Source organism: Neovison vison, chromosome 13, assembly GCF_020171115.1.
Source record: "Neovison vison isolate M4711 chromosome 13, ASM_NN_V1, whole genome shotgun sequence".
In the NCBI taxonomy this organism is placed as follows: domain Eukaryota; kingdom Metazoa; phylum Chordata; class Mammalia; order Carnivora; family Mustelidae; genus Neogale; species Neogale vison.
In genome coordinates, this window is record NC_058103.1 from 119446075 (window position 1) to 119473156 (window position 27082).

The window sequence follows — 27082 nt, forward strand, 5'->3', positions numbered from 1 at the left end:
ATACAATAATAGTAGGGGACTTTAACACTCCACTCACTGAAATGGACAGATCATCCAAGCAAAAGATCAACAGGGAAATAAAGGCCTTAAATGATACACTGGATGAGATGGACATCACAGATATATTCAGAACATTTCATCCCAAAGCAACAGAATACACATTCTTCTCTAGTTCACATGGAACATTCTCCAGAATAGATCACATCCTCGGTCCTAAATCAGGACTCAACCGGTATCAAAAGTTTGGGATCATTCCCTGCATATTTTCAGACCACAATGCTCTGAAGCTAGAACTCAACCACAAGAGGAAGTTTGGAAAGAACCCAAATACATGGAGACTAAACAGCATCCTTCTAGAGAATGAATGGGTCAACCGGGAAATTGAAGAATTGAAAAAAATCATGGAAAGAAATGATAATGAAAATACAACGGTTCAGAATCTGTGGGACACAACAAAGGCAGTCCTGAGAGGAAAATATATAGCGGTACAAGCTTTTCTCAGGAAACAAGAAAGGTCTCAGGTACACAACCTAACCCTACACCTAAAGGAGCTGGAGAAAGAACAAGAAAGAAACCCTAAGCCCAGCAGGAGAAGAGAAATCATAAAGATCAGAGCAGAAATCAATGAAATAGAAACAAAAAAAACAATAGAACAAATCAACCAAACTAGGAGCTGGTTCTTTGAAAGAATTAATAAAATTGATAAACCCTTGGCCAGACTTATCAAAAAGAAAAGAGAAAGGACCCAAATAAATAAAATCATGAATGAAAGAGGAGAGATCACAACTAACACCAAAGAAATACAAACTATTATAAGAACATACTATGAGCAACTCTACGCCAACAAATTTGACAATCTGGAAGAAATGGATGCATTCCTAGAAATATATAAACTACCAAAATTGAACCAGGAAGAAATAGAAAGCCTGAACAGACCCATAACCAGTAAGGAGATTGAAACAGTCATTAAAAATCTCCAAACAAACAAAAGCCCAGAGCCAGATGGCTTCCCGGGGGAATTCTACCAAACGTTTAAAGAAGAACTAATTCCTATTCTCCTGAAACTGTTCCAAAAAATAGAAATGGAAGGAAAACTCCCAAACTCATTTTATGAGGCCAGCATCACCTTGATCCCAAAACCAGACAAGGATCCCATCAAAAAAGAGAGCTATAGACCAATATCCTTGATGAACACAGATGCAAAAATTCTCACCAAAATACTAGCCAATAAGATTCAATAGTACATTAAAAGGATTATTCACCACGACCAAGTGGGATTTATCCCAGGCCTGCAAGGTTGGTTCAACATCCGCAAATCAGTCAATGTGATACAACACATCAATAAAAGAAAGAACAAGAACCATATGATACTCTCAATAGATGCTGAAAAAGCATTTGACAAAGTACAGCATCCGTTCCTGATCAAAACTCTTCAAAGTGTAGGGATAGAGGGCACATACCTCAATATCAACAAAGCCATCTATGAAAAACCCACTGCAAATATCATTCTCAATGGAGAAAAACTGAAAGCTTTTCCACTAAGGTCAGGAACACGGCAGGGATGTCCATTATCACCACTGCTATTCAACATAGTAGTAGAAGTCCTCGCCTCAGCAATCAGACAACAAAAGGAAATTAAAGGCATCTAAATCGGCAAAGAAAAAGTCAAATTATCACTCTTCGCAGACGATATGATACTCTATGTGGAAAACCCAAAAGACTCCACTCCAAAACTGCTAGAACTTATACAGGAATTCAGTAAAGTGTCAGGCTATAAGATCAATGCACAGAAATCAGTTGCATTTCTCTACACCAACAACAAGACAGAAGAAAGAGAAATTAAGGAGTCAATCCCATTTACAATTGCACCCCAAACCATAAGATACCTAGGAATAAACCTAACCAAAGAGGCTAAGAATCTATACTCAGAAAACTATAAAGTACTCATGAAAGAAATTGAGGAAGACACAAAGAAATGGAAAAATGTTCCATGGTCCTGGATTGGAAGAATAAATATTGTGAAAATGTCTATGCTACCTAAAGCAATCTACACATTTAATGCAATTCCTATCAAAGTACCATCCATCTTTTTCAAAGAAATGGAACAGATAATTTTCGAATTTATATGGAACCAGAAAAGACCTAGAATAACCAAAGGGATGTTGAAAAAGAAAGCCAAAGTTGGTGGCATCACAATTCCGGACTTCAAGCTTTATTACAAAGCTGTCATCATCAAGACAGCATGGTACTGCACAAAAACAGACACATAGACCAATGGAACAGAATAGAGAGCCCAGAAATAGACCCTCAACTCTATGGTCAACTAATCTTCGACAAAGCAGGAAAGAATGTCCAATGGAAAAAAGACAGCCTCTTCAATAAATGGTGTTGGGAAAATTGGACAGGCACGTGCAGAAAAATGAAATTGGACCATTTCCTTACACCACACACAAAAATAGATTCAAAATGGATTAAGGACCTCAATGTGAGAAAGGAATCCCATCAAAATCCTTGAGGAGAACACAGGCAGCAACCTCTTCGACCTCAGCCGCAGCAACATCTTCCTAGGAACATAGCCAAAGGCAAGGGAAGTAAAGGCAAAATTGAACTTTTGGGATTTCATCAAAATCAAAAGCTTTTGCACAGCAAAGGAAACAGTTAACAAAACCAAAAGACAACTGACAGAATGGGAGAAGATATTTGCAAACGACATATCAGATAAAGGACTAGTATCCAAAATCTATAAAGAACTTAACAAACTCAACACCCAAAGAACAAATAGTCCAATCAAGAAATGGGCAGAGGACATGAACAGACGTTTCTGCAAAGAAGATATCCAGATGGCCAACAGACACCTGAAAAAGTGCACCATATCACTCGGCATCAGGGAAATACAAATCAAAACCACAATGAGATACCACCTCACACCAGTCAGAATGCCTAAAATCAACAAGTCAGGAAATGACAGATGCTGGCGAGGATGCGGAGAAGGGGAACCCTCGTACACTGTTGGTAGGAATGCAAGCTGGTGCAACCACTCTGGAAAACAGCATGGAGGTTCCTCAAAATGTTGAAATAGAACTGCCCTATGACCCAGCAATTGCACTACTGGGTATTTACCCTAAAGATACAAACGTAGTGATCCAAAGGGGCACGTGCACCCGAATGTTTATAGCAGCAATGTCCACAATAGCCAAACTATGGAAAGAACCTAGATGTCCATCAACAGATGAATGGATCAAGAAGATGTGGTATATATACACAATGGAATACTATGCAGCCATCAAAAGATACGAAATCTTGCCATTTGCGACACATGGATGGAACTAGAGCATATCATGCTTAGCGAAATAAGTCAAGCGGAGTAAGACAACTATCATATGATCTCCCTGATATGAGGAAGTGGTGATGCAACATGGGGGCTTACATGGGTAGGAGAAGAATCCATGAAACAAGATGGGATAGGGAGGGAGACAAACCATAAGTGACTCTTAATCTTACGAAACAAACTGTGGGTTGCTGGGGGGAGGAGGGTTGGGAGAAGAGGGGTAGGGTTATGGACATTGGGGAGGGTATGTGCTTTTGGGTAAATTGGAAGGGGAGATGAACCATGAGAGACTATGGACTCTGAAAAACAATCTGAGCGGTTTGCAGTGGCGGGGGGGTGGGGTACCAGGTGGTGGGTATTATAGAGGGCACAGCTTGCATGGAGCACTGGGTGTGGTGAAAAAATAATGAATACTGTTTTTCTGAAAATAAATAAATTGGAAAAAAAATCATGCTTTCCATTTAGGCACTCTTATAGATAAATATATATATAAATAAACATATAAATATATAAACATATATATATAAAATAAAGAAAGAAAGAAAAAAAAGAATTAAAAAAAGAAAACGAATAAAGAAAAGTATAAAAATATATATGTATTAAGTGAACTAGTTAAAAAACGTTAAAAAAGAAAAGGGTAAAAGTTAAAAAAAATTTTAGTAGAAGAGAAAGAAAATGAAAAAGAAAAAAATTAAATTAACTGCAAGACTAAAAAATCACAGGAGAAAGCCATGACTTCCGTGCTTTGCTTTCTCCTCCTCTGGAATTCTGCTGCTCTCCTTGGTATTGAAACTGCACTCCTTGGTAGGTGAACTTGGTCTTGCCTGGATTTCTTGTTGATCTTCTGGGGGAGGGGCCTGTTGTAGTGATTCTCAAGTGTCTTTGCCCCAGGCGGAATTGCACCGCCCTTACCAGGGGCCGGGCTGAGTGATCCGCTCGGCTTTGTTTTCAGGAGCTTTTGTTCCCTGAGCGCTTTCTGTAGAGTTCCAGAGGACGGGAATACAAATGGCGGCCTCCTGGTCTCCGGCCCGGAGGAGCCAAGAGCCCGGGGCCCTGCTCCCCAGTGCGCCCTCAGCGAACAGCTCCTAGTAACTCCCGTCTGTCTAACCTCCGGCCGCGCTCCAAGCTCACTGAGCCTGCGACTGGTTCAAGGCAACACCGAGCTGTGAGCTTACTGTCGGCTCTGTCTCTGTAGCTGGCTTTCCCGTTCCAATATCCGCAAGCTCTGCAACACTCAGACACCCCCGATCCTTCTGTGACCCTGCGAGACCTGAGGCCATGCCGACCCCGTGTGGGCTTCGCCCCGGTTTAGCCTCTGGAGCGATGTCCCTCAGCGGAACAGACTTTTAAAAGTCCTGATTTTGTGCTCCGTTGCTCCGCCGCTTGCCGGGAGCCGGCCCCTCCCCCCGGGGTCTATCTTCCCGTCGCTTTGGATTCACTTCTCCGCCAGTCCTACCTTTCAGAAAGTGGTTGTTTTTCTGTTTCTAGAATTGCTGTTCTTCTCTTCAATCTGCCGATGGATTTGCAGGTGTTTGCAATCTTTAGATCAGCTCTCTAGCTGATCTCCTGCTAGCTGAAGTAGTCTCAGCCTGCTACTTCTCCGCCATCTTGACTCCTCCCTCCTTCAAATGTCTGTTTTAACAATCATACTCATCCTCCCCACTATAACCCTTTAAGGAACTCTTATTTCTATAAAATATTAATTACTGAGTTCCATGGTGCAGCTTATGTTTATGGAGCAAAGTCTCTAGGTTTTGATGTGGAGGAATTACTCTGAAGAATTACTTAAAATGAAGGTAATTCTCTTGGTCGTATAATCAATTTAAAAAGGCTTATCTTTTGGGATCACATATTTAAAGATCTAAAGAGTAGGAGATTAAATGAAGTTGTACTTTACAAAGCTTTGCATCTATACCCTTAATTATATCTGTTAAGTAGCTCACCTTTTATCTACAGTTTATTTGAAAGTAGGTTTAGTAATTGTCATTAAGTTGGCATCTTGTGTGGGTAGGTTCTCCCTTGCAGTAGAAATCTAAGATTATCTGATTTAACCATCAGAAGTATGCTTTTTATCTGCCTTTCCTGTTAGAATTGCATTTTCATAGTTTATATGTTCTTTAGAATCTTATTTGAGGATGGGTGGAAGTAGGGAGTTAAAGTAAGTTACTGGAATTATGCTGCTTATTCTTCTGGTTCAACCTATATTTTTGTGTTTATTGGAAATAAGTGGATGACTCAGATATTTGTTACCTCCCTTAGCCTCAGATTCGTTTGAGACAATTAGTTCTTACTTTTTATTTGACCACAGATATTGAAGGTAATTTCTCTTAGACTTCCTGCCATGTCTTTATTAGAGGCAATGTGCTTTTTCCTTAACCGATTGCTGTAGGGAAATGAGGGGCAGCCTTCTTGGCTTCCTGACCACCAAGAGACAAACCTCTAATGCTCTTGGTCACCTTGGCTACCATTGTTTAGTTCATAAAGAGAAAAATCTCTGTTCTTCAGGGAATCTTCTTCTAGGACTGAGAATTTGAAAAAGAGAATTGTTCTTGGTAGCCTGAGAATTAGTTGAGGTTTCTTTTCTCTTCATATATTTTTATCAAGTCTGATGATCTTTGTCTTTTAATTAGAACAGTTAGTCTATTTGCATTTAATATTATTTGACACTTGGATTTCAATCCCATCTCCTAAGTGCTTTTTACTTTTCTTGTTATTCCATCTTCCTTTTTCTCATATTTTGGATTTTTTTAAATTGTTCCAGTTTCTCACCTCTTTTAGCTTAGTACTTGGGTGTTCTCTTACTCTTCTTTACTGCCTAGCAGCTACAGTGTATATCCTTGTCAAAGTGTAATGTAAATTTAATTTGTATTTTACCTTTTCCTCATCAATGAGAAGACTTAGAATGTGGATTCCCTGTCAAATAATGTGCTTTCATGCATTTTCTGTACTTACCTAGAAGCTATACATCATTGTTCAGTAATTAGTCAGTATTCAGTCACAATTGCATATTTGCTGTTTTCATGGTCTTTATTCTTCATATTTCCGTCTAGAGTCCTATTTCTCCTGTCTGAAGAATATTCTTTATTTCCTTTAGCTTGGATCTCCTGACAAGAAAACAACTTTACTGTGAAATCATTTTTTTGAAAGTATCTGAATTGGGTATAGATTTTTAGGTTAGAAATTTTTTTTAGCAACTCAAAAACTTACCATTCCCTCATTGGGACTTCCATTATTTCTGTTGAAATAGTCATAGTGCCTACACCTTGTGATGTCTTTCAATTTTGGAAAATTCTCAAGACGTTCTCTTTAAATATTGCTTCAGTCCCATTCTCTTATGTCATTTTAGGACTCTATATATGATAAGCCTTTCTAATACATTCCCCTGTGTCTTGTCATTTTCTACCTTTTTCTTTTGGCTTCATTCTGGATGTCTTTTTGGCCTATTTTCCTGTACACTGAATTTCTCTTCCACTAAGTCTCTACTTGTTTGTTCAGTTCGTCTGTTAAGTTAGTGATTTCAGTCATTATATTTCTAAGTTTCAGAATTTCTGTATGGTTCATTTTTATAATTTTAGTCCTTTGCCAGGGTTTTCAATCTTGTCTTTTCTTTGCTTGTACATATTCAGCATAGCTATTTTAAAAGCTATGTCTGCTAACTCTATTTAATCTTGAACTCTTATGGTTTTTGTGTCATTTGCTTCTCATTTCCTGGACATGTTTGTCTGAAGTCTTGTTTAACTGCCTATTTTTAGGAATAGACATTTTAAGTGAAAAATTAGCTAATTTTGGAAGCCTTAGATGGTATTCTTCTCCAGGGAGGGTTTATATTTGTCCTTGTCTGTCTTGGGCACTAGCAGTCCAGGATCAATGAATCCAGTCAGGGATTTAGGTGATGTAAAGTTGGACTTCATTCCTTGTCAGGTCAATTTGTCATTTGTCCTTCAGGGTCCCAACCTAAAGTGTGGGAGACTTGTCAAGGCCTCTCCTTGGTGGACCCCAGCTCCAATTTTTACCTCCCCAGGCCTGCAAGTGTGAGTCTTAGTTCTACTGAGCTTCTTGACTTCTTACCTTCCCCTTCTGTAATTGAAAGAAAACCTAAGGTTTGGGGGTTGGGGGAGAGGGCTGGCTCTCTCTGGGATTTCTTTTTCTTCCTGATCTTAGCTCTGTAATTGTTAAATTTTTAAAAAATTGTTAAAATTGTTAAATTTTGTCCACCTCTTCTAATTGTCAACTAGAGGATTGCTCTAAGTTACTTAGTGTATCATTATTGGAATGGTCCCTATATATAGTTTTATTGGAAGTGGAACACCCCTTCATATTTTTTATAACTGTTTTGCCATGATTTTTTTTCTTTTCTTTTTTTTTCTTTCTTTCTTTCTTTTTTTTCGCTGTGGTTTTTACTTCATTTTATTTTTGGTACTATTTTTACTTTTATGACACTCATCATCAGATAATAAATGCACACATTCTTTGTAGACTATTTTAAAATCTTTGAAATAATATAGTATTAAGGGGTTTCTTCAAATTAGTTAAACTTTCCCATTTGCATTTTAGGATAACTTTCCATTTGATCCTCCATTTGTTCGAGTGGTGTTACCTGTTCTCTCAGGAGGGTAAGTTTAAGTAACTATTTTCTTTGATAGTGTATGTAAGAATCATTTGGAGGATTAGTTAAGTGCAGGGAGGCCTAGAATGCTCAGCTTTACTCCAGGGTTACTGATTCACTCAGTCTGGGTGGGAAAAGCTGAGAATATGCATTTCTACAATTCTAAGATGGTCTCAGGTGAAGCCGATATTGCTCATATGGGAACCGTCATTTGAGAACTGTTATGTTGTTTTTCAGTAGAAGTTTTTAATGTCCCCTATTTGTATACATTTCATCATAAAAAATCAAATGTTTTTCAAATATAAATTGTGACTGATGGCTTAGAGAAAGATTTGAGAATGATTCTCACAAGCCTATGATCCCTGAATAATCACAGAAAAATCTCATGGGCTCCTTCTCCCTGCTCATTGAGCTACAATGCAAGGTGGATAGAATTCTTATAGAAGAGTTGTATGAAACTGTGCTGACAAAATATCTTATCATTATGTTGACAGCGTTTTTTGGTGTTTTGTTTTAATTTTCTTTTTTCCTGGTAAGCAAGCTATTAGCTTGTTCAGGAACAGGAAAATACAGGAAAGAGAATGTTTTAGAAAGAAACATGGGTAAGCAAGCTATTAGCTTGTTCAGGAACAGGAAAATACAGGAAAGAGAATGTTTTAGAAAGAAACATGGGTAACAGTAGAAGAAGATAGATTGTGTTCACAAAGCCTGGAAGAATGCAAGACTAGTTAATAGGTGAGGCCCTGTCTTGGGGCACCAGAATGTCTCACTGGATTGAGTGTTGGACTTGAATTCAGCTCAGGTCATGATTTCAGGTCATAAGATCAAGCTCTGCCTTTGGCTCTGTGTGCACTCAATGCAGAGTTTACTTTTTCTCTCCCTCTCCCTCTTCCCCTACCCCTGCTTACATAGGCTGCCTCTCTCTCTCTCTCTCTCGCAAATAAATCAATCTTTAAAAAAAAAAAAGGAGAGAGTTGATGGCCCTGTCTTAGAGTGAAGTGAGGACAATCTAAATTGGTACAGCGGGAATGGAAATATGAATGGAAGGGGTAATGTGAAGCAGAATCAGAGTGACTTGGTCTTCACAGTCAACTGTTAAGTGATGAGGAGGATTTACTGCCTAGCTTGGGAAGAACTAAAAAATGTGAAGGACTGATAAACAGAGTTTTGCAATCTCAGACTCAGGCTAGAGCTTAACCACTGAGTGACTCTGATCAGATTATTGAGCAGTTTTTGTCCCGTGTATTTTATATTCTCCATCTTCTAGCTATTATTCCTCTGTTCCTTATCATACCTATACCTTTTTTTTTCAATTTATTTATTTTTAGAAAAACAGTATTCATTATTTTTTCACCACACCCAGTGCTCCATGCAAGCCGTGCCCTCTATAATACCCATCACCTGGTGCCCCAACCTCCCATGCCCCCTGCCACTTCAAACCCCTAAGATTGTTTTTCAGAGTCCATAGTCTCTCGTGGTTCACCTCCCTATCCAATTTACCCAAATTCCCTTCTCCTCTCTAACACCCCTTGTCCTCCATGCTATTTGTTATGCTCCACAAATAAGTGAAACCATATGATAATTGACTCTCTCTGCTTGACTTATTTCACTCAGCATAATCTCTTCCAGTCCCATCCATGTTGCTACAGAAGTTGGGTATTCATCCTTTCTGATGGAGGCATAATACTCCATAGTGTATATGGACCACATCTTCCTTATCCATTCATCCGTTGAAGGGCATCTTGGTTCTTTCCATAGTTTGGCGACTGTGGCCATTGCTGCTATAAACATTGGGGTACAGATGGCCCTTCTTTTCACGACATCTGTATCTTTGGGGTAAATACCCAGGAGTGCAATTGCAGGGTCATAGGGAAGCTCTATTTTTAATTTCTTGAGGAATCTCCACACTGTTCTCCAAAGAGGCTGTACCAACTTGCATTCCCATCAACAGTGTAAGAGGGTTCCCCTTTCTCCACATCCTCTCCAACACATGCTGTTTCCTGTTTTGTTAATTTTGGCCATTCTAACTGGTTTAAGGTGATATCTCAATGTGGTTTTAATTTGAATCTCTCTGAGAGCTAATGATGATGAGCATTTTTTCATGTGTCTGATAGCCATTTGTATGTCTTGATTGGAGAAGTGTCTGTTCATATCTTCTGCCCATTTTTTGATGTGTTTGCCTGTTTCTTGTGTGTTGAGTTTGAGGAGTTCATTATAGATCCTGGATATCAACCTTTTATCTGTACTGTCATTTGCAAATATCTTCTCCCATTCCGTGGGTTGCCTCTTTGTTTTTTTGACTGTTTCCTTTGCTGTGCAGAAGCTTTTGATTTTGATGAAGTCCCAAAAGTTTATTTTCGCTTTTGTTTCCTTTGCCTTTGGAGACGTATCTTGAAAGAAGTTGCTGTGGCTGATATCGAAGAGGTTACTGCCTATGCTCTCCTCTAGGATTATGATGGATTCCTGTCTCACGTTGAGGTCTTTTATCCATTTTGAGTTTATCTTTGTGTATGGTATAAGAGAATGGTCGAGTTTCATTCTTCTACATATAGTTGTCCAGTTTTCCCAGCACCATTTATTGAAGAGACTGTCTTTTTCCCACTTCATATCCACCAAGATGACCTAACAATTGTAAATATCTATGCTCCCAATATGGGAGCAGCCAATTACTTAAGAAAACTGTTAATCAAGATAAAGAGTCATATTGATATGAATACACTATTCGTAGGAGATCTTAACATGCCTCTTTCAGAATTAGATAGATCATCGAAGCAGAAAATCAATAAAGAAACAAGAGCATTGAATGACACATTGGACCAGATGGATCTCATAGATATATACAGAACATTCCACCCTAAAACAACAGAATACTCATTCTTCTCAGGTGCACATGGAACCTTCTCCAGAATTGACCACATACTGGGTCACAAATCAGGACTCAACCGATACCAAAAGACTGAGATTATTCCCTGCATATTCTCAGATCACAATGCTTTGAAACTGGAGCTCAATCACAAGGAAAAGTTCCGAAGGAACTCAAACACCTGGAAGCTAAAGACCACCTTGCTTAAGAATGCTTGGATCAACCAGGAGATCAAAGAAGAACTGAAACAATTCATGGAAACCAATGAGAATGAAGACACTTCTGTCCAAAACCTATGGGATACGGCAAAGGCGGTCCTAAGGGGAAAATACATAGCCATCCAAGCCTCTCTCAAAAAAATTGAAAAATCTAGAACACAACAGCTGTCTCTACACCTTAAAGAAATGGAGAATCAACAACAAATCAAACCAACTCCACACATAAGAAGGGAAATCATCACGATTAGAGCTGAGATCAATGAGGTAGAAACCAGAGATACAGTAGAACGTATCAATGAAATTAGAAGCTGGTTTTTTGAAAGAATCAATAAGATCGATAAACCGTTGGCCACACTAATCCAAAAGAAAAGAGAGAAAGCCCAAATTCATAAAATTATGAATGAAAAGGGAGAGATCACAACTAACACCAAGGAAGTAGAAACAATTATCAGAAGTTATTACGAACAGTTATATGCCAATAAGCTTAGCAACCTAGATGAAATGGATGCATTCCTGGAAAAATATAAACTACCAATATTGAACCAGGAAGAAATCGACAACCTGAATAGACCGATATCTAATAAAGAGATTGAAGCAGCGATCAAAAACCTCCCAAAAAACAAGAGCCCGGGACCTGACGGATTCCCTGGGGAATTCTCTCTTTTTTTTTTTTAAGTTTTATTTATTTATTTGACAGAGAGAGATCACAAATAGGCAGAGAGGCAGGCAAAGAGAGAGAGAGAGGAAGCAGGCTCCCTGCTGAGCAGAGAGCACAATGCGGGACTCGATCCCAGGACCCTGAGATCATGACCTGAGCCGAAGGCAGCAGCTTAACCCACTGAGCCACCCAGGCGCCCCTCCCTGGGGAATGCTACCAAACCTTCAAAGAAGAAATAACACCTATTCTCCTGAAGCTGTTTCAAAAAATTGAAGCAGAAGGAAAACTTCCAGACTTTCTATGAAGCCAGCATTACCCTGATCCCCAAACCAGGCAAGGACCCTACCAAAAAGGAGAATTTCAGACCAATATCACTGATGAATATGGATGCTAAGATTCTCACAAGATCCTAGCCAACAGGATCCAACAGCACATTAAAAAGATTATTCACCGTGATCAGGTGGGATTCATCCCTGGGCTACAAGGATGGTTCAACATTCGCAAATCAATCAATGTGATACAACAAATTAATATGAGAAGAGAGAAGAACCACATGGTCCTCTCAATTGATGCAGAAAAAGCATTTGACAAAATCCAGCATCCGTTCCTGATGAAAACGCTTCAAAGTATAGGGATAGAGGGAACATTCCTGAACCTCCTCAAATCTTTCTATGAAAGACCCACAGCAAATATCATCCTCAATGGGAAAAAGCTTGCAGCCTTCCCATTGAGATCAGGAACAAGACAAGGATGCCCTCTTTCACCACTCTTGTTCAACATAGTATTAGAAGTCCTAGCAACAGCAATCAGACAACAGAGAGAAATAAAAGGTATCCAAATTGGTAATGAAGAAGTCAAACTCTCTCTCTTCGCAGATGACATGATTCTTTATATGGAAAATCTAAAAGACTTCACCCTCAAACTACTAGAACTCATACAACAATTCAGCAGCGTGGCAGGATACAAAGTCAATGTGCAGAAATCAGTGGCTTTCTTATACACTAACAATGAAAATACAGAAAGGGAAATTAGAGAATCGATTCCATTTACTATAGCACCAAGAACCATAAGATACCTGGGATTAAACCTAACCAAAGAGGTAAAGGATCTGTACTTGAGGAACTACAGAACACTCATGAAAGAAATTGAAGAAGACACAAATAGATGGAAGACCATTCCATGCTTTTGGATCGGAAGAATAAACATTGTTAAAATGTCTATACTGCCTAGGGCAATCTATACTTTTAATGCCATTCCAATCAAAATTCCACCAGCATTCTTCAAAGAGCTGGAGCAAATTATCCTAAAATTTGTATGGAATTAGAAGTGACCCCGAATTGCTAAGGAAATTTTGAAAAACAAAAATAAAGCTGGCGGCATCACGTTACCGGATTTCAATCTTTATTACAAAGCTGTGATCACCAAGACAGCATGGTACTGGCATAAAAACAGATGCATAGACCTGTGGAACAGAGTAGAGAGCCCAGATATGGACCCTCAACTCTATGGTCATTTAATCTTCGACAAAATAGCCATATCTTTTTTAAAAAAATAATAGCTTCATTGTGATACAATTCACATATGCCAAAACTCACCCTATGAAAGTACAGTTCAGTGTTTTTTTTCATATATTCATAGAGCTTTGTAACCATTGCTGCTATCCAATTTCAGAACATTTTCCTCATTCCCCAAAAGAAACCCTATACCCATTAGCAGTCATTCGTCCTTCCTCCTTAATCTCTCCACCCCACTGACAACCACTAATTTCCTTTCTGTCCCTAAGAATTTTCCTGTTTTTGTATATTTCATGTACATGTGAAGTGGAAATTAATATAATTTCATGTAAGTGGAACAATATGAAATGTAGCCTTCTGTGGCTGGCTTCTTTCACTTAGCAAAATGTTTTTAAAGTTCATGTATATTGTAACATATATTAATACTTCCATTTTGTGGATGAATATTCCATTGTATGGCTAAACCACATTTTATTTACTTGTGGACATTTATTGTTTCTGCCTCTATCATGTATAGTGCTGCTATGAACATTCACATGCATGTTTTTATCTGCATGGATATCTTAATTTCTCTTTCATATATACCTGTTTGGAATTAGTAGGTCCTCTGGTAACTGTTGAACTTTGATGAAATGCCTGACTCTTTTCCAAGGTGGCTTCACCATTTATACTCTTATAGCAGTGTTTATGTAATCACACTCTTCACTTCCTGTTCACTCTTCAGCCACTGTCCCCTGGCATTAGCAGTTAATATTCCTCCCATACCACTGTTGCCAACAGCGATTTCCATGTTGGTAAAACCAGGTGTCCCTTTTCTGGCTTTATTATATTTGATTATCTGATTTCTCAGCAAGATCAAAACACTTTTCTCTTGGCCACTGGCTGCATCCTCTCAGTCTCTTTAGCTGGTACCTCCTTGTTCACCTAACTTCTACATGTTGGAGTTCTTCAGAATTTGATACTAGGTCCTTTTTTTTCCCCTCTTCCATTCCTGTGGCTTTTTTTTAAATTGAAATTTTTTAGAAAATTGTATGTTCACATGAAGCTGTAAAAAATTAAGTAAAGATTCCTTATATATTTCGCCAGTGTAATGTTTTACAAAACTGTAGTGTAATATCACGAGAGTGTGATAAAATCCATAGAACTTAGATTTTCCCAGTTTTTCTTATAACTCATTTGTGTATATGTATGAAGTTCTGCATAACTTGATCACCTGTGTAGGTTTGTGTATCCACCACCACAGTGAAGATACTGAAGTTCCAAATACATAGGAATCCTCCTTCTTGTCTTCTCAAACCATGCCCATCTCCTCTTATACACCCAATTCCCCTAACTTCTGGCAACCGCTAATCTTTCCTGCATTTTTCATGTTTTGTCATTTCAAAAAGCATAGCTACATAAATGGAATCCCACATTTTGGGATTCTAACTTCTAGGAATTAGTATTTTTAACTCATCCTGATTCCCTGGAGATTCATCTACTTATATGACTAGTTTGTTCATTTTTATTCTGTGGTGTACCACATACTACAGTTTAACCAGACACTTCTTGAAGGACTTCCAGCCTGATTCTAGTGTTTGGTTATTACAAATAAAGCTGTGAGTGCTTCTATACACATTTTTGTATGAATGTGTTTTGCTTTCTCATGTGTTTTGCTTTTGCATGCCCAGGAGTACAGTGGCTGAGTCCTATAGTTATTGTATCATATTGAATTATTAAAGAAATTGTTAAACTGTTTTCTGTAGTGGCTTACCATTTTATATTCCAACAAGGAATGTGTAAGTGATCTAGTTTCTCTACATCCAGCACTTGGTTTTTCCATTTGTTTTTATTTTAGCCATTCTGATTAGTGATACCTCACTGTGGTTACCTTTTTTTCAAAATAGCATTATTAGGCTATCTAGAATCAACTTTTTCTTTGTTAACCTATAATGTATTATTTGTTTCAGGGGTACAAGTTTGTACTAACCTCCTTCACTCTAGGAACCCTCAGTTTGTTTCCTGAGATTAAGAGTCTCTTGTGGTTTGTCTCCCTCTCTAGTTTCTTCATTTTTTCCTCTCTTCCCCTATTATCCTCTGCCATGTTTCTCAAATTCCACATATCAGTGAGATTGCATGATAATTTTCTCTGATTGACTTATTTTGCTTAGCATAATGCCCTCTAGTTCTACCCTAATCATTGCAAATGGCAGGATTTTATTTTTTATGGCTGCATAATATTCCATTGTGTAGGTCCCTGGGTATACACAATATGTGTACACACACACACACATATCACATCTTTATCCATTCATCTGTCAACACATATTTGTGTGTGTGTGTATATAAATATACATATAATATAAATATTTATATACACACACACACACCCCACATCTTTATCCATTCGTCGTTCAACAGGCATCTAGGCTCTTTCCGTAGTTTGGCTATTGTGGACATTAGTGCTATAACATTGGGGTACAGGTGCACCTTTGGATTACTACATTTATATCTTTGGGGTAATTACCCAGTAGTGCAATTGTTGGGTCATAGGATGGCTGTATTTTAAACTCATTGAGGGATCTCCATACTATTTTCCAGAGTGGCTGCACCCAGCTTGCATTCCCACCAACTGTGTAGGAGGGTTCCTCTTTCTCTGCATCCTTGCCTACATCTACTGTTTCCTGACTTGTTAATTTTAGCCATTCTGACTGATGGTAGGTGGTATCTCACTCTGGTTTTGATTTGAGTTTCTCTGATGGCTAGTGATGTGGAACATTTTTCATGTGTCTTTTGGTGTTTCGGATGTCTTCTAAGCAGAAATGTCTGTTCATGTCTTCTGTCCATTTCTTAATTGGATTATTTATTCCTTGGGTCTTGAATTTGACAAGTTCTTTATAGATTTTGGATATTAACCCTTTATCTGTCATTTGCAGATATCTTCTCCCATTCTGTTGGTTATCTTTTGGTTTTGTTGACTGTTTCCTTTGCTGTGCAAAAGCTTTTGATCTTGATGAAGTCCCAGGAGTTCATTTTTGCCCTTGCTTCCCTTGACTTTGGAGATACATCTAGGAAGAACTTTCTGTGACTGAGTTTGAAGAGGTTGCTGTCTGTGTTATCCTCTAGGATTTTTATGGATTCCTGCTCATATTTAGGTCTTTCATCCATTTTGATTCTTTTTTTGTGTATGGTGAAAGGAAATGGGGAGTTTCAGTCTTCTGCACGTGACTGTCCAATTTTCCCAAAACCATTTGTAGAAGAGACTTTTTTCTATTGGATCTTCTTTCCTGCTTTGTTGAAGATTAGTTGACCATAGAGATTAGGTTTTATAGCTGAGTTCTCTGTTCTGTTCCATTGATTTATGTATCTGTTCTTGGGCCAATACCATACCGTCTTGATGATTTGTAATACAGCTTGAAGTCTGGAATTTTGATGCCATGAATTTTGGTTTTATCAACATACCTCTGACTGTTGAGGTTCTTTTCTGGTTCCATACAAATTTAGGATGATTTGTTCCATTTCAATGAAAAAAGTTGACGGTATTTTGATAGCGATTGCATTGACTCTGTAGATTATCTAGGTAGCATAGACATTTTCACAATATTTGTTCTTCCAATCCATGAGCATGGAACATTTTTCCATTTCTTGGTGTCTTAATTTCTTTCATGAGTACTCTGTAGTTTTCTGAGTACAAATCCTTTGCCTCTTTAGTTAGATTTATTCCTATGTATCTTACTGTTTTTGGTGCACAATTGTAAATAGAATCAACCCCTTAATTTCTCTTTCTTCTGTCTCACTGTTGGTGTATAGAAATGCAGCTGATTTTGGTGCATTGCTTTTATATTGTGTCACTTTGCTGAATTCCTGTGTGGGTCCTAGCAGTTTTGGTATGTAGTCTTTTGGGTTTTCTACATAAAGTATCATAACATCTGCAAAGAGTGAGAGTTTGACTTGTTCTTTGCCAATTTAGATGCCTTTTATTTCTTTTTGTTGTCTGATTCTTGAGGCTGGTACTTGTAGTACTGTATTGAACAGCAGTGGTGATAGTGGACATCCCTGCTGTGTTTCTGACCTTAGGGTAAAAGCTCTCAGTTTTCCCCATTGCAAATAATTCACTGTGGGTTTTGCATAGATGGCTTTTATGATACTGAAGTATGTACCCTCTATCTCTACACTGTGAAGACTTTTAATCAAGAAAGAATGCTATACTTTGTCTCAAGAAAGGATGCTATACTTTTTCAAAAGCATCAGTTGAGAAGATTATATGGTTTTTGTTCTTTCTTTTATTAATGTGGTGTATCACATTGATTAATTTGTGAATGTTGAACCACCCTTGCAGTCCAGGAATAAATCCCACTTGGTCATGACAAATAATCCTGTTAATGTACTGTTGGATCCTGTTGGCTAGTATCTTGGTGAGAATTTTGGCATCCATGTTCATCAGGGATATTGGTTTGTAATTCTCCTTTTTGGTAGGGTCATTGGTTTTATAATCCAGATAATGCTGGCCTCATAGAGTCTGGACGCTTTCCTTCCATTTCTATTTTTTGGAACAGTTTCAGAAGAATAGATATTCATTCTTCTTTAAATGGTAGATTTCCCCTGGGAAGCCATCTGGCCTTTGGCTCTTGTTTGTTGTAAAATTTTTGATTACTGCTTGAATTTCCTTGTTGGTTATAGGTGTGTTGAGGTTTTCTGTTTCTTCTTGTTTCAGTTTTGATAGTTTGTATGTCTCTAGGAATGCATCCATTTCTTCCAGATTGCCTAATTTCTTGGCATATAGTTGCTCATATAGGTTCTTATACTTCTTTGTATTTCTTTGGTGTTGGTTGTGATGTCTCCTCTTTCATTCATGATTTTATATATTTGGGTCCTTTCTGTCTCTCTCTCTCTTTTTTTTTTTTTTTTGATAAGTCTGGTCAGGGATTTACCAATCTTATTAATTCCTTCAATGGATCAGCTCCTAGTTTTGTTGATCTGTTCTGCTGTTCTTTTGGTTTCTATTTCATTGATTTATTTTCTGATTTTTATTGTTTCTCTTCTAGTTGGTTTAGGCTTTATTTGCTGTTCTTTCTCCGGCTCTGTTAGGTGTAGGGTTAAGTTTGTATTTGAGACCTTTCTTTTTTTCTTGAGAAAGGCTTGAAGTGCTATATTCCTCAGCGTTCAGACCTCTTTTACTGCATCCCAAAGGCTTTTGAAGAGTTGTGTTTTCATTTTCATTTGTTTCCATGAATTTTAAAAATTCTCCTTTAATTGCCTGGTTGACCCATTCATTCTTTAGTAGGATGCTCTTTGGCCTCCATGTATCGGAGTTATTTCCAACATTCCTCTTATGACTGAGCTCCACTTTCAAAGCCTTGTGGTCCAAAAATATGAAGGGAATAATCCCCATCTTCTGATACTGGTTGAGACCTGATTTGTGACCCAGGATGTGATCTAGTGAGGAGAATGTTCCATGTGTGCTGGAGAAGAATATATGTTCTATAGCTTTGGGAAGGAATGGTCTGAATCTGTCTGTGAAGTTCATCTAGTCCAGTGTGTCATTTAAAGCCCTATTTCCTTGTCGATCTTTTGCTTAGATGATCTGTCTGTTGTGGTGAGGGGGGGTATTAATGTCCCCGAATGGGGTGCCTGGGTGGCTCAGTCATTAAGCGTCTGCCTTCAGGTCAGGTCATGATCGCAGGGTCCTGGGATGGAGCCCCATATCGGACTCCCTGCTCAGCGGGAAGCCTGATTTCCCTCTCCTAACCCCCCTGCTTGTGTTCCTGCTCTCGCTGCCTCTCTCTGTCAAATAAATAAATAAAATCTTTAAAAAAAAAAAGTTCCCTCTTGTTATTGTATTATTGTCCATGTGTTTCTTTGATTTTGTTATTAATTGGCTTATATAATTGGCTATTCCCATGTTAGGGGCAATGAATATTTACAGTTGATAGACCCTTTATGTATGCTAGAGTGTCCTTCCTCATCTCTTATTACAGTCTTCGATTAAAAATCTAATTTGTCTGATATAAGGGTCGCCAGCCCAGCTTTCTTTTGATGTCCATTAACATCGTGCTAATAATAAATGGCTTTTACCCCCTCACTTTGAATCTGGAAGCGTCTTTGAGTCTAGAATGAGTCTCTTGCAGACAGCATATTGATGGGTCTTGCTTTTTTTCCAGTCTGATACCCTGTGTCTTTTGATTGGGGCAGTTAGCCCATTTACATTCAGGGTAACTATTGAGAGAGATGAATTTAGTGCCATGGTATTGTCTGTAAGGTGACCGTTTTCTGTATATGGTCTCTGTTCCTTTCTGGTCTGTGGTACTTTGGGGCTCTCACTTTGCTTAGAGGACCCCTTTCAATATTTTTTGTAGGGCTGGTTTGGTGATTTGCAAATTCTTTTAGTTTCTGTTTGTCCTGGAAGCATTTTATCTCTCCTTCTATTTTCAATGACAGCCTAGCTGGATAAAGTATTCTTGGCTGCATGTTTTGCTCATTTAGTACCCGGAATATATCATGCCAGTCCTTTCTGGCCTGCGAGGTCTCTGTGGATAGGTCTGCTGCCAATCTAATGTTTCTAACATTGTAGCTTACAGACCTCGTGTCCTGAGCTGCTTTCAGGATTTTCTCTCTGTCTCTGAGATTTGTAAGTTTTGCTATTAGATGTCAGGGTGTTGACCTATTTTTATTGATTTTGAAGGGAGTTCTCTGTGCCTCCTGGATTTTGATGCCTGTTCCCTTCCCCAGAGTAGGGTAGTTCACCACTATAATCTGTTCCAATATACCTTCTGCCCGTCTCTTTCTTCATCATCAGGGATTCCAATTATTCTGTTTTGCTTTATGGTATCTCTTATCTCTCAAATTCTCCCATTGCATCTAGTAGTTGTTTACCTGTCTTTTTCTCAGCTTCTTGATTCTCTGTCATTTGGTGTTCTGTACCACTAATTCTCTCTTCTGCCTCATTTTTCCTAGCTAGAGCCTCCATTTTCAATTCCACCTTATAAATAGCCTTTTTGATTTCTACTTGGTTAGATTTTTGTTCTCCAGAAAGGGATTCTCTAATGTCTTCTCTGCTTTTTTCCAAGCCCAGCTAGCTTCTTCATAATTGTTATTCTGAACCCTAATTCCAACATCTTACTAATGTCCATATTGATGGGGTCCCTGGCAGTCAGTACTGACTCTTGTTCTGTTTTTTGAGGTGAGTTTTTCCATTTTGTCGAAGAACAGATGAACAAGAGAACAAAATCCTGAAAGGGTAACAACAACCTTAGAGAAATATACATTAAATAAAACAGAAGAGACTTGCAACCGGGTGGAAAAGAAAACAGAGAAAAGAGGGAGAAAAAAGAACATGATCAGGCTGGTGAATAGAATAGACCATACTAGATTTTGGGTCTGTTTTGGTCTGTTAGAAGAATTTGCATCCCAAAATTTTAAAGAAAATCTACATATATACAACAATCAGGTTAAATACAATGAATGCATGGCATGTGACTGTAACAATGAAAATTAAAGATTTTTAAGAAAGGAATTGATAAGAAGTTGGTTGGAAAAGGACAGAAAAATTCCAAAAGAAAAATAAGGAAGTAGAAAATATAAGAAATTAAAGTTGAAAGACTAAAGAATCATGGGAAAAAAGCCATAATTCTATATACTGAATTCCCCTAGAGCTGGAGTGTGTAGTTCTTCTTGATGGGTAAACTTGGTCTTGGCTGGATGTTCTTGCTGATGTTCTGGAGGAGGGGCCTGTTGCAGTAATTCCCAAATGTCTTTCCCCCGGTAGAATTGCAGCACCCTTGCCAGTGGCCAGGCTGAGTGACCTGTTCTAGTTTACTCTCTGTGGCTTTTTTTTCCCTGAAAGCTTTCCTCACAGCTTTAGAGAAAGAGAGTGAAAATGGTGGCCTCCCATTCTCCGCCCTGGAGGAGCCAAGAGCTTTAGACCCCACTCCTCAGTGCACCCTCAGAGAAAAGCAGCCAGTCACTCCTGTCTCCCTGGTCTTCAACCACACTCCATGCTCACCATGCCTGTGACCGAGCATTTCTTTCTCTGGCACATGACCTTGTTGGGAGACTCCAAACCCAGCAGATTCCTGCAGTGGTCTCCCATGCTGCTCTTCCTGGGGAGGAAGGTGGGTCTGCCCGGTTTTGCCATTTGTTGGGTCGCTGCTCAAAGAGCAGTGGTCCAGCTGTGCCGTGGATCACGGTTTATGGCGACCCCAAACTGAGAGCCCGCTTCTTGGCTCACTGTTTGCAGCCAGCTTCCCCTCTCCTATACCTTGGAGCCCTGCTCCACTCAAGCACCCTTAGTCTTTCTGTGACCCTGAGGGTCCTGAGACCACATTGTCCCAGCAAGGGTGTCTCCCCTCCCCAACTCTGCCAGCCACAGGAGCAATTTTGTGCTCTGCTGCTCTGTCACTTGCTGGGAGCTGGCTGATGGCAGACTCCCTCTCCCCTTGGTCTATCTTCCCATTTCTTGACTCGGATTCACTTCTCCACACCCTCCTACCTTGCAGAAAGTAGTAGCTTTTCTGTTGATAGAGTTGCTGCTATTCTTTTTTTTTTTTTTTAAAGATTTTATTTATTTGTTTGACAGATCACAAGTAGGCAGAGGCAGGCAGAGAGGGAAGGGGAAGCAGGCTCCCTGCTGAGTAGAGAGCCCAATGCAGGGCTCAGTCCTAGGATCCTGAGATCATGACCTGAGCTGGAGGCAGATACCCAACCCACTGAACCACCTTGGTACTCCAGTTGCTGCTATTCTTTTTCTTCGTTCTCCACTTGAATTCATTAGGTGTTCAGAATGGTTTGATAGTTATCTAGCTGAATTACTGGAAAGAGAAGAAATTTAGGTCTCTTCCTCCTTCAGCTTTAGAATCACCTCATTGTGGTTTCTTTTTTTTTTTTTTTTAATTTCTTTTCAGCGTAACATTTATCATTGTTTTGCACCACACCCAGTGCTCCATGCAATACGTGCCCTCCTTAATACCCACTACCTGGATCCCCCAACCTCCCACCCTCCACCCCTTCAAAACCCTCAGGTTGTTTTTCAAGAGTCCATAGTCTCTCATGGTTTGATTCCCCTACCAATTTCCAACAACTCCCTTCTCCTCTCCATCTCCCCATATCCTTTTGCTATGCTCCACAAATAAGTGAAACCATATGATAATTGACTCTCTCTGCTTGGCTTATTTAACTCAGCATAATCTCTTCCAGGCCTGTCCATGTTGCTACAAGTTGATATTCATCCTTAGTGTATATGGACCACATCTTCCTTATCCATTCATCCGTTGAAGGGCATCTTGGTTCTTTCCACAATTTGGCGACCGTGGCCATTGCTGCTATAAACTTTGGGGTACAGATGGCTCTTCTTTTCACTACATTTGTATCCTTGGGGTAAATACCCAGTAGTGCAATTGCAGGGTCATAGGGAAGCTCTATTTTTAATTAATTAATTAACTTATTTTTTCACGCATAACAGTATTCATTGTTTTTGCATCACACCCAGTGCTCCATGCAATCCGTGCCCTCTCTAATACCCACCAACAGGCTCACCCAACCTCCCACCCCTCACCCCTTTGAAACCCTCAGAGTCCATAGTCTCTCATGGTTCACCTCCCCTTCCAATTTCCCTCAACTCCCTTCTCCTCTCCATCTCCCCTTGTCCTCCATTCTATTTGCTATGCTCCACAAATAAGTGAAACCATATGATAATTGACTCTCTCTGCTTGACTTATTTCACTCAGCATAATCTCTTCCACTTCCGTCCATGTTGCTACAAAAGTTGGGTATTCATCCTTTCTGATGGAGGCATAATACTCCATAGTGTATATGGGCCACATCTTCTTTATCCATTCGTCCATTGAAGGGCATCTTGGTTCTTTCCACAGTTTGGCGACTGTGGCCATTGCTGCTATAAACATTGGGGTACAGATGGCCCTTCTTTTCACGACATCTGTGTCTTTGGGTAAATACCCAGGAGTGCAATTGCAGGGTCATAGGGAAGCTCTATTTTTAATTTTTTAAGAAGTCTCCACACTGTTCTCCAACGTGGCTGCACCAACTTGCATTCCCAACAGTGGAAGAGGGTTCCTCTTTCTTCACATCCTCTCCAACACACGTTCTTTCCTGTCTTGCTAATTTTGGCCATTCTAACTGGTGTAACGTGATATCTCAATGTGGTTTTAATTTGAATCTCCCTGATGGCTAGTGATGATGAACATTTTTTCATGAGTCTGATAGCCATTTGTATGTCTTGATTGGAGAAGTATCTGTCCATATCTTCTGCCCATTTTTTGATATGATTGTCTGTTTTGTGTGGGTTGAGTTTGAGGAGTTCTTTATAGATCCTGGGTATCAACGTTTTGTCTGTACTGTCATTTGCAAATATCTTCTCCAATTCCGTGGGTTACCTCTTTGTTTTTTTGACTGTTTCCTTTGCTGTGCAGAAGCTTTTGATTTTGATGAAGTCCTAAAAGTTCATTTTTGCTTTTTTTCTTTGCCTTTGGAGACATATCTTGAAAGAAGTTGCTGTGGCTGATATCGAAGAGGTTACTGCCTATTGTCTTCTCTAGGAATCTGATGGATTCCTGTCTCATGTTGAGGTCTTTTATCTATTTCGAGTTTATCTTTGTGTATGGTGTAAGAGAATGGTCGAGTTTCATTCTTCTACATATAACTGTCCAGTTTTTCCAGCACCATTTATTGAAGAGACTGTCTTTTTTCCACTGTATATTTTTTCCTGTTTTGTCAAAGATTATTTGACCTTAGAGTTGAGGGTCCATATCTGGGCTCTCTACTCTGTTCCACTGGTCTGTGTGTCTGTTTTTATGCCAGTACCTTGCTGTCTTGGCGATCACAGCTTTGTAGCTTGAAATCAGGTAACGTGATGCCCCCAGTTTTGTTTTTCTTTTTCAACATTTCCTTAGCAATTCAGGGTATCTTCTGACTCCATACAAATTTTAGGATTGTTTGCTCCAGCTCTTTGAAAAATGCCGGTGGAATTTTGATTGGAATGGCATTAAAAGTATAGATTGCTCTAGGCAGTATAGACATTTTAACAATGTTTATTCTACCAGTCCAAGAGCATGGACTGGTCTTTCATCTCTTTGTGTCTTCCTTCAATTTCTTTCAGGAGTGTTCTGTAGTTCCTCAAGTACAGATCCTTTTCCTCTTTGGGTAGGTTTATTCCCAGGTATCTTATGGTTTGATTCTCTAATTTCCCCTTCTGTATTTTCATTGTTAGTGTGTAAGAAAACCACTGATTTCTGTACATTGATTTTGTATCCTGCCACATTAGTGTATTGCTGTATGAGTTCTAATAGTTTGAGGGTGGAGTCTTTTGGGTTTTCCATATAAAGTATCATGTCATCTGCGAAGAGAGAGCTTGACTTCTTCATTGCCAATTTGGATACCTCTTATTTCTATTTATTGTCTGATTGCTGTTGCTAGGACTTCTAATACTGTGTTGAACAAGAGTGGTGAGAGTGGGCATCCTTGTCGTGTTCCTGATCTCAACAGGAAGGCTGCGAGGTTTTTCCCATTGAGGATGATATTTACTGTGGGTCTTTCATAGGTAGATTTGATGAAGTTCAGGAATGTTCCTTCTAACACTGTACTTTAAGTGTTTTAATCAGGAATTGTCAAATGCTGCTTCTGCATCAATTGAGAGGACCATGTGGTTTTTATCTTTTCTCTTATTGATTTGTTCTATCACATTGATTGATTTGTGAATGTTGAACCATCCTTGTAGCCCAGGGATGAATCCCACCTTGTCATGGTGGATAATCTTTTTAATTGTAACACTTTTAAAAAAAATATGTTTTATTTATTTTTTGAGGGAGAGTGTGTTGCGTGTGAGCAGGTGGGGGAAGGACTGAGAGGGAGGGAGAAGCAGACTCCTTTAGCTTCCAGGTGTTTGAGTTCCTTCCAAAGTTTTCCTTGTGCATGAGCTCCAGTTTCAGAGCATTGTTATCTTAGAATATGCAGGGAATAATCTCAGTCTCCTGATATCAGTCCGATGTTCTCACTCCACTTTACCTGCCCACTGGCGTCTTCTGCCCCTTTAGAGATCCAGACATGTATAATTCTGATCTCGGGCTGATTTCATGGGTGATCGGAGTTCTTTGGTAGGTAATCAGCTCATTTTAGGGTACAGGTTGAAATGGCGCCTCCTCATGCTTCACCACCATCTCCTCCCCACCTCATTGTGGTTTTAATCACATTTCCCTAATGCATATTTTTTAATATTAAATACTTTTCATGTTTTATTTGACAGTTTCATATACTCTTTCATGAAATATCCATCCATGTCTCTTGCCAATTTTCTCATTGGATTGTTTTCTGTTGTTGAATTTTGAAAAGATTTTAAAATAATGGTCTGCATTATAGTCCTTTGTTGTATATGTGCTTTTTAATTTCTTCCAGTATGTACCTTCATTTTATCCTTCTAATAGTCTTTTAGAGAGCAACACTTTTTAGTGTATTTATTTAAATTTATGTATAGTTGATGGAAGATATTATTAGTTTTAGGTGTACAACCTAGTGATTTGCCAGTTTTAAACATTACAAAATGCATACTGTGATAACTGCAGTTACCATCTGTCACCAAAGTTATTAAAATATTATTGACCAGACAAGATGGCGGGGGAATAGGAAGAGGCGCCTTTTCAGCTGGTACGCCAAAGTGAGCTGATTACCTACCAAAGAACTCTGATCACCCATGAAATCAGCCTGAGATCAGAATTATACACGTCTGGATCTCTCAGGGGCAGAAGACGCCAGTGGGCAGGTAAAGCAGAATGGGAACAGCGGACTGATATCGGAAGATAAACAAAAGGGGGAGGGAGCCACCAGTGGCGACCGGTGAGAAAGTAATACCCCAATACGAGCGAGAGTGCCGTGCGTCTGGGGACCAGCATTAACTTGGAGACTGGTTGAAAACACTCCCAAAGAGCAAAGGATCGCGGGGGGAAATTGTGGGAATGAGGGAGGCTAGGGACAGAGGCTTAAGTCCCCAGTCCCAGACGGCCTCCCCGGCGCTGAGGCAGAGAGAGTGCGGTGGAGAAACCAGCTCCTGGTCCCTAAGCCGCCAGCGCGCCCCAGAGCGCGTGGGTTCCTGCTCCTGTGAGGGGATGGGAGCCGCGCCGGTCTGCAGAACGCGCGCTAGCCCTACCACAAAGCTCGAGATACGCGCGCACATCCTTCAAGCTGCCCTGAGTTACAGAGGCCTGGCCAGCGCTCTTTTACCTGCGCCATTGTTTCAAAGCCTAAGACACGCGCGCGAAACTCTTCCACTGACAGAGGCCCGCAGAAGCCTAGCCTGGGGCTTATGGACCAGCGCCCCATTCTCAGTACCCCAGACGTGCGCCTGACCCATAGCTGCCTCTAAAAGAGGTGTGCGCAAGCCGGGCACTCCCAGCCCGGGCCGGCGGCAAAATCTCAGTGTGTGATCGCTGCTTGGAACCTCTCTGGCGGTCGGGAGCTCCCAGACAGCCGCCACTGCCTTGGCTTTGGGTACAAGCAAAAGATCCTGCGCCCCCAGGGTCTGCAACTTGGAACCTGCTCTGCCAGTGGCCAAGGGGGAATTTATTCAGCTTCTGCACCCAGACTGAGGCTTCTCTCTGAGAGGGAGATCAGGGTGCGGTTTGATTTCTTCTAATACTACAAAAACCATCAAAGACAGTCAAGGTGAGAGGAAAAAAAAGTGAACAAGCATAAAAACTGCCAGAGAACAAAACCCTGAAAAAAACCAGTTTTCTCAGAGCCCACCCCCTTGAGGGGGGCGGGGGGACTCAACTCAGGAAACATCATTGACTGACAACCCACGTGGCAGGCCCCTCCCCCAGAAAACAAACCAAGAAAGAAAGCAAAAAAGGACTACAAGAGAACCACCACTACTTCATAGGAAAACTTGTATTGTTCACGCATTTCCACTATTC

General features: G+C 39.8%; 1 protein-coding gene across 4 annotated transcripts in view; it reads left to right on the plus strand.

The window, feature by feature from the left end:
• Nucleotides 1-27082, plus strand: part of UBE2Q2 (ubiquitin conjugating enzyme E2 Q2) — a 91622-nt gene that overhangs the window by 40756 nt on the left and 23784 nt on the right. For 3 of the 4 annotated variants that reach the window (XM_044230074.1, XM_044230073.1, XM_044230072.1), the window contains one exon: nucleotides 7883-7941. The exons of the other annotated variant lie outside the window; for it this stretch is intronic. In XM_044230074.1, coding sequence (XP_044086009.1) covers nucleotides 7883-7941 — 59 coding nt within the window. The remainder of the gene's footprint in view (nucleotides 1-7882; nucleotides 7942-27082) is intronic. 4 annotated transcript variants of the gene reach the window in all.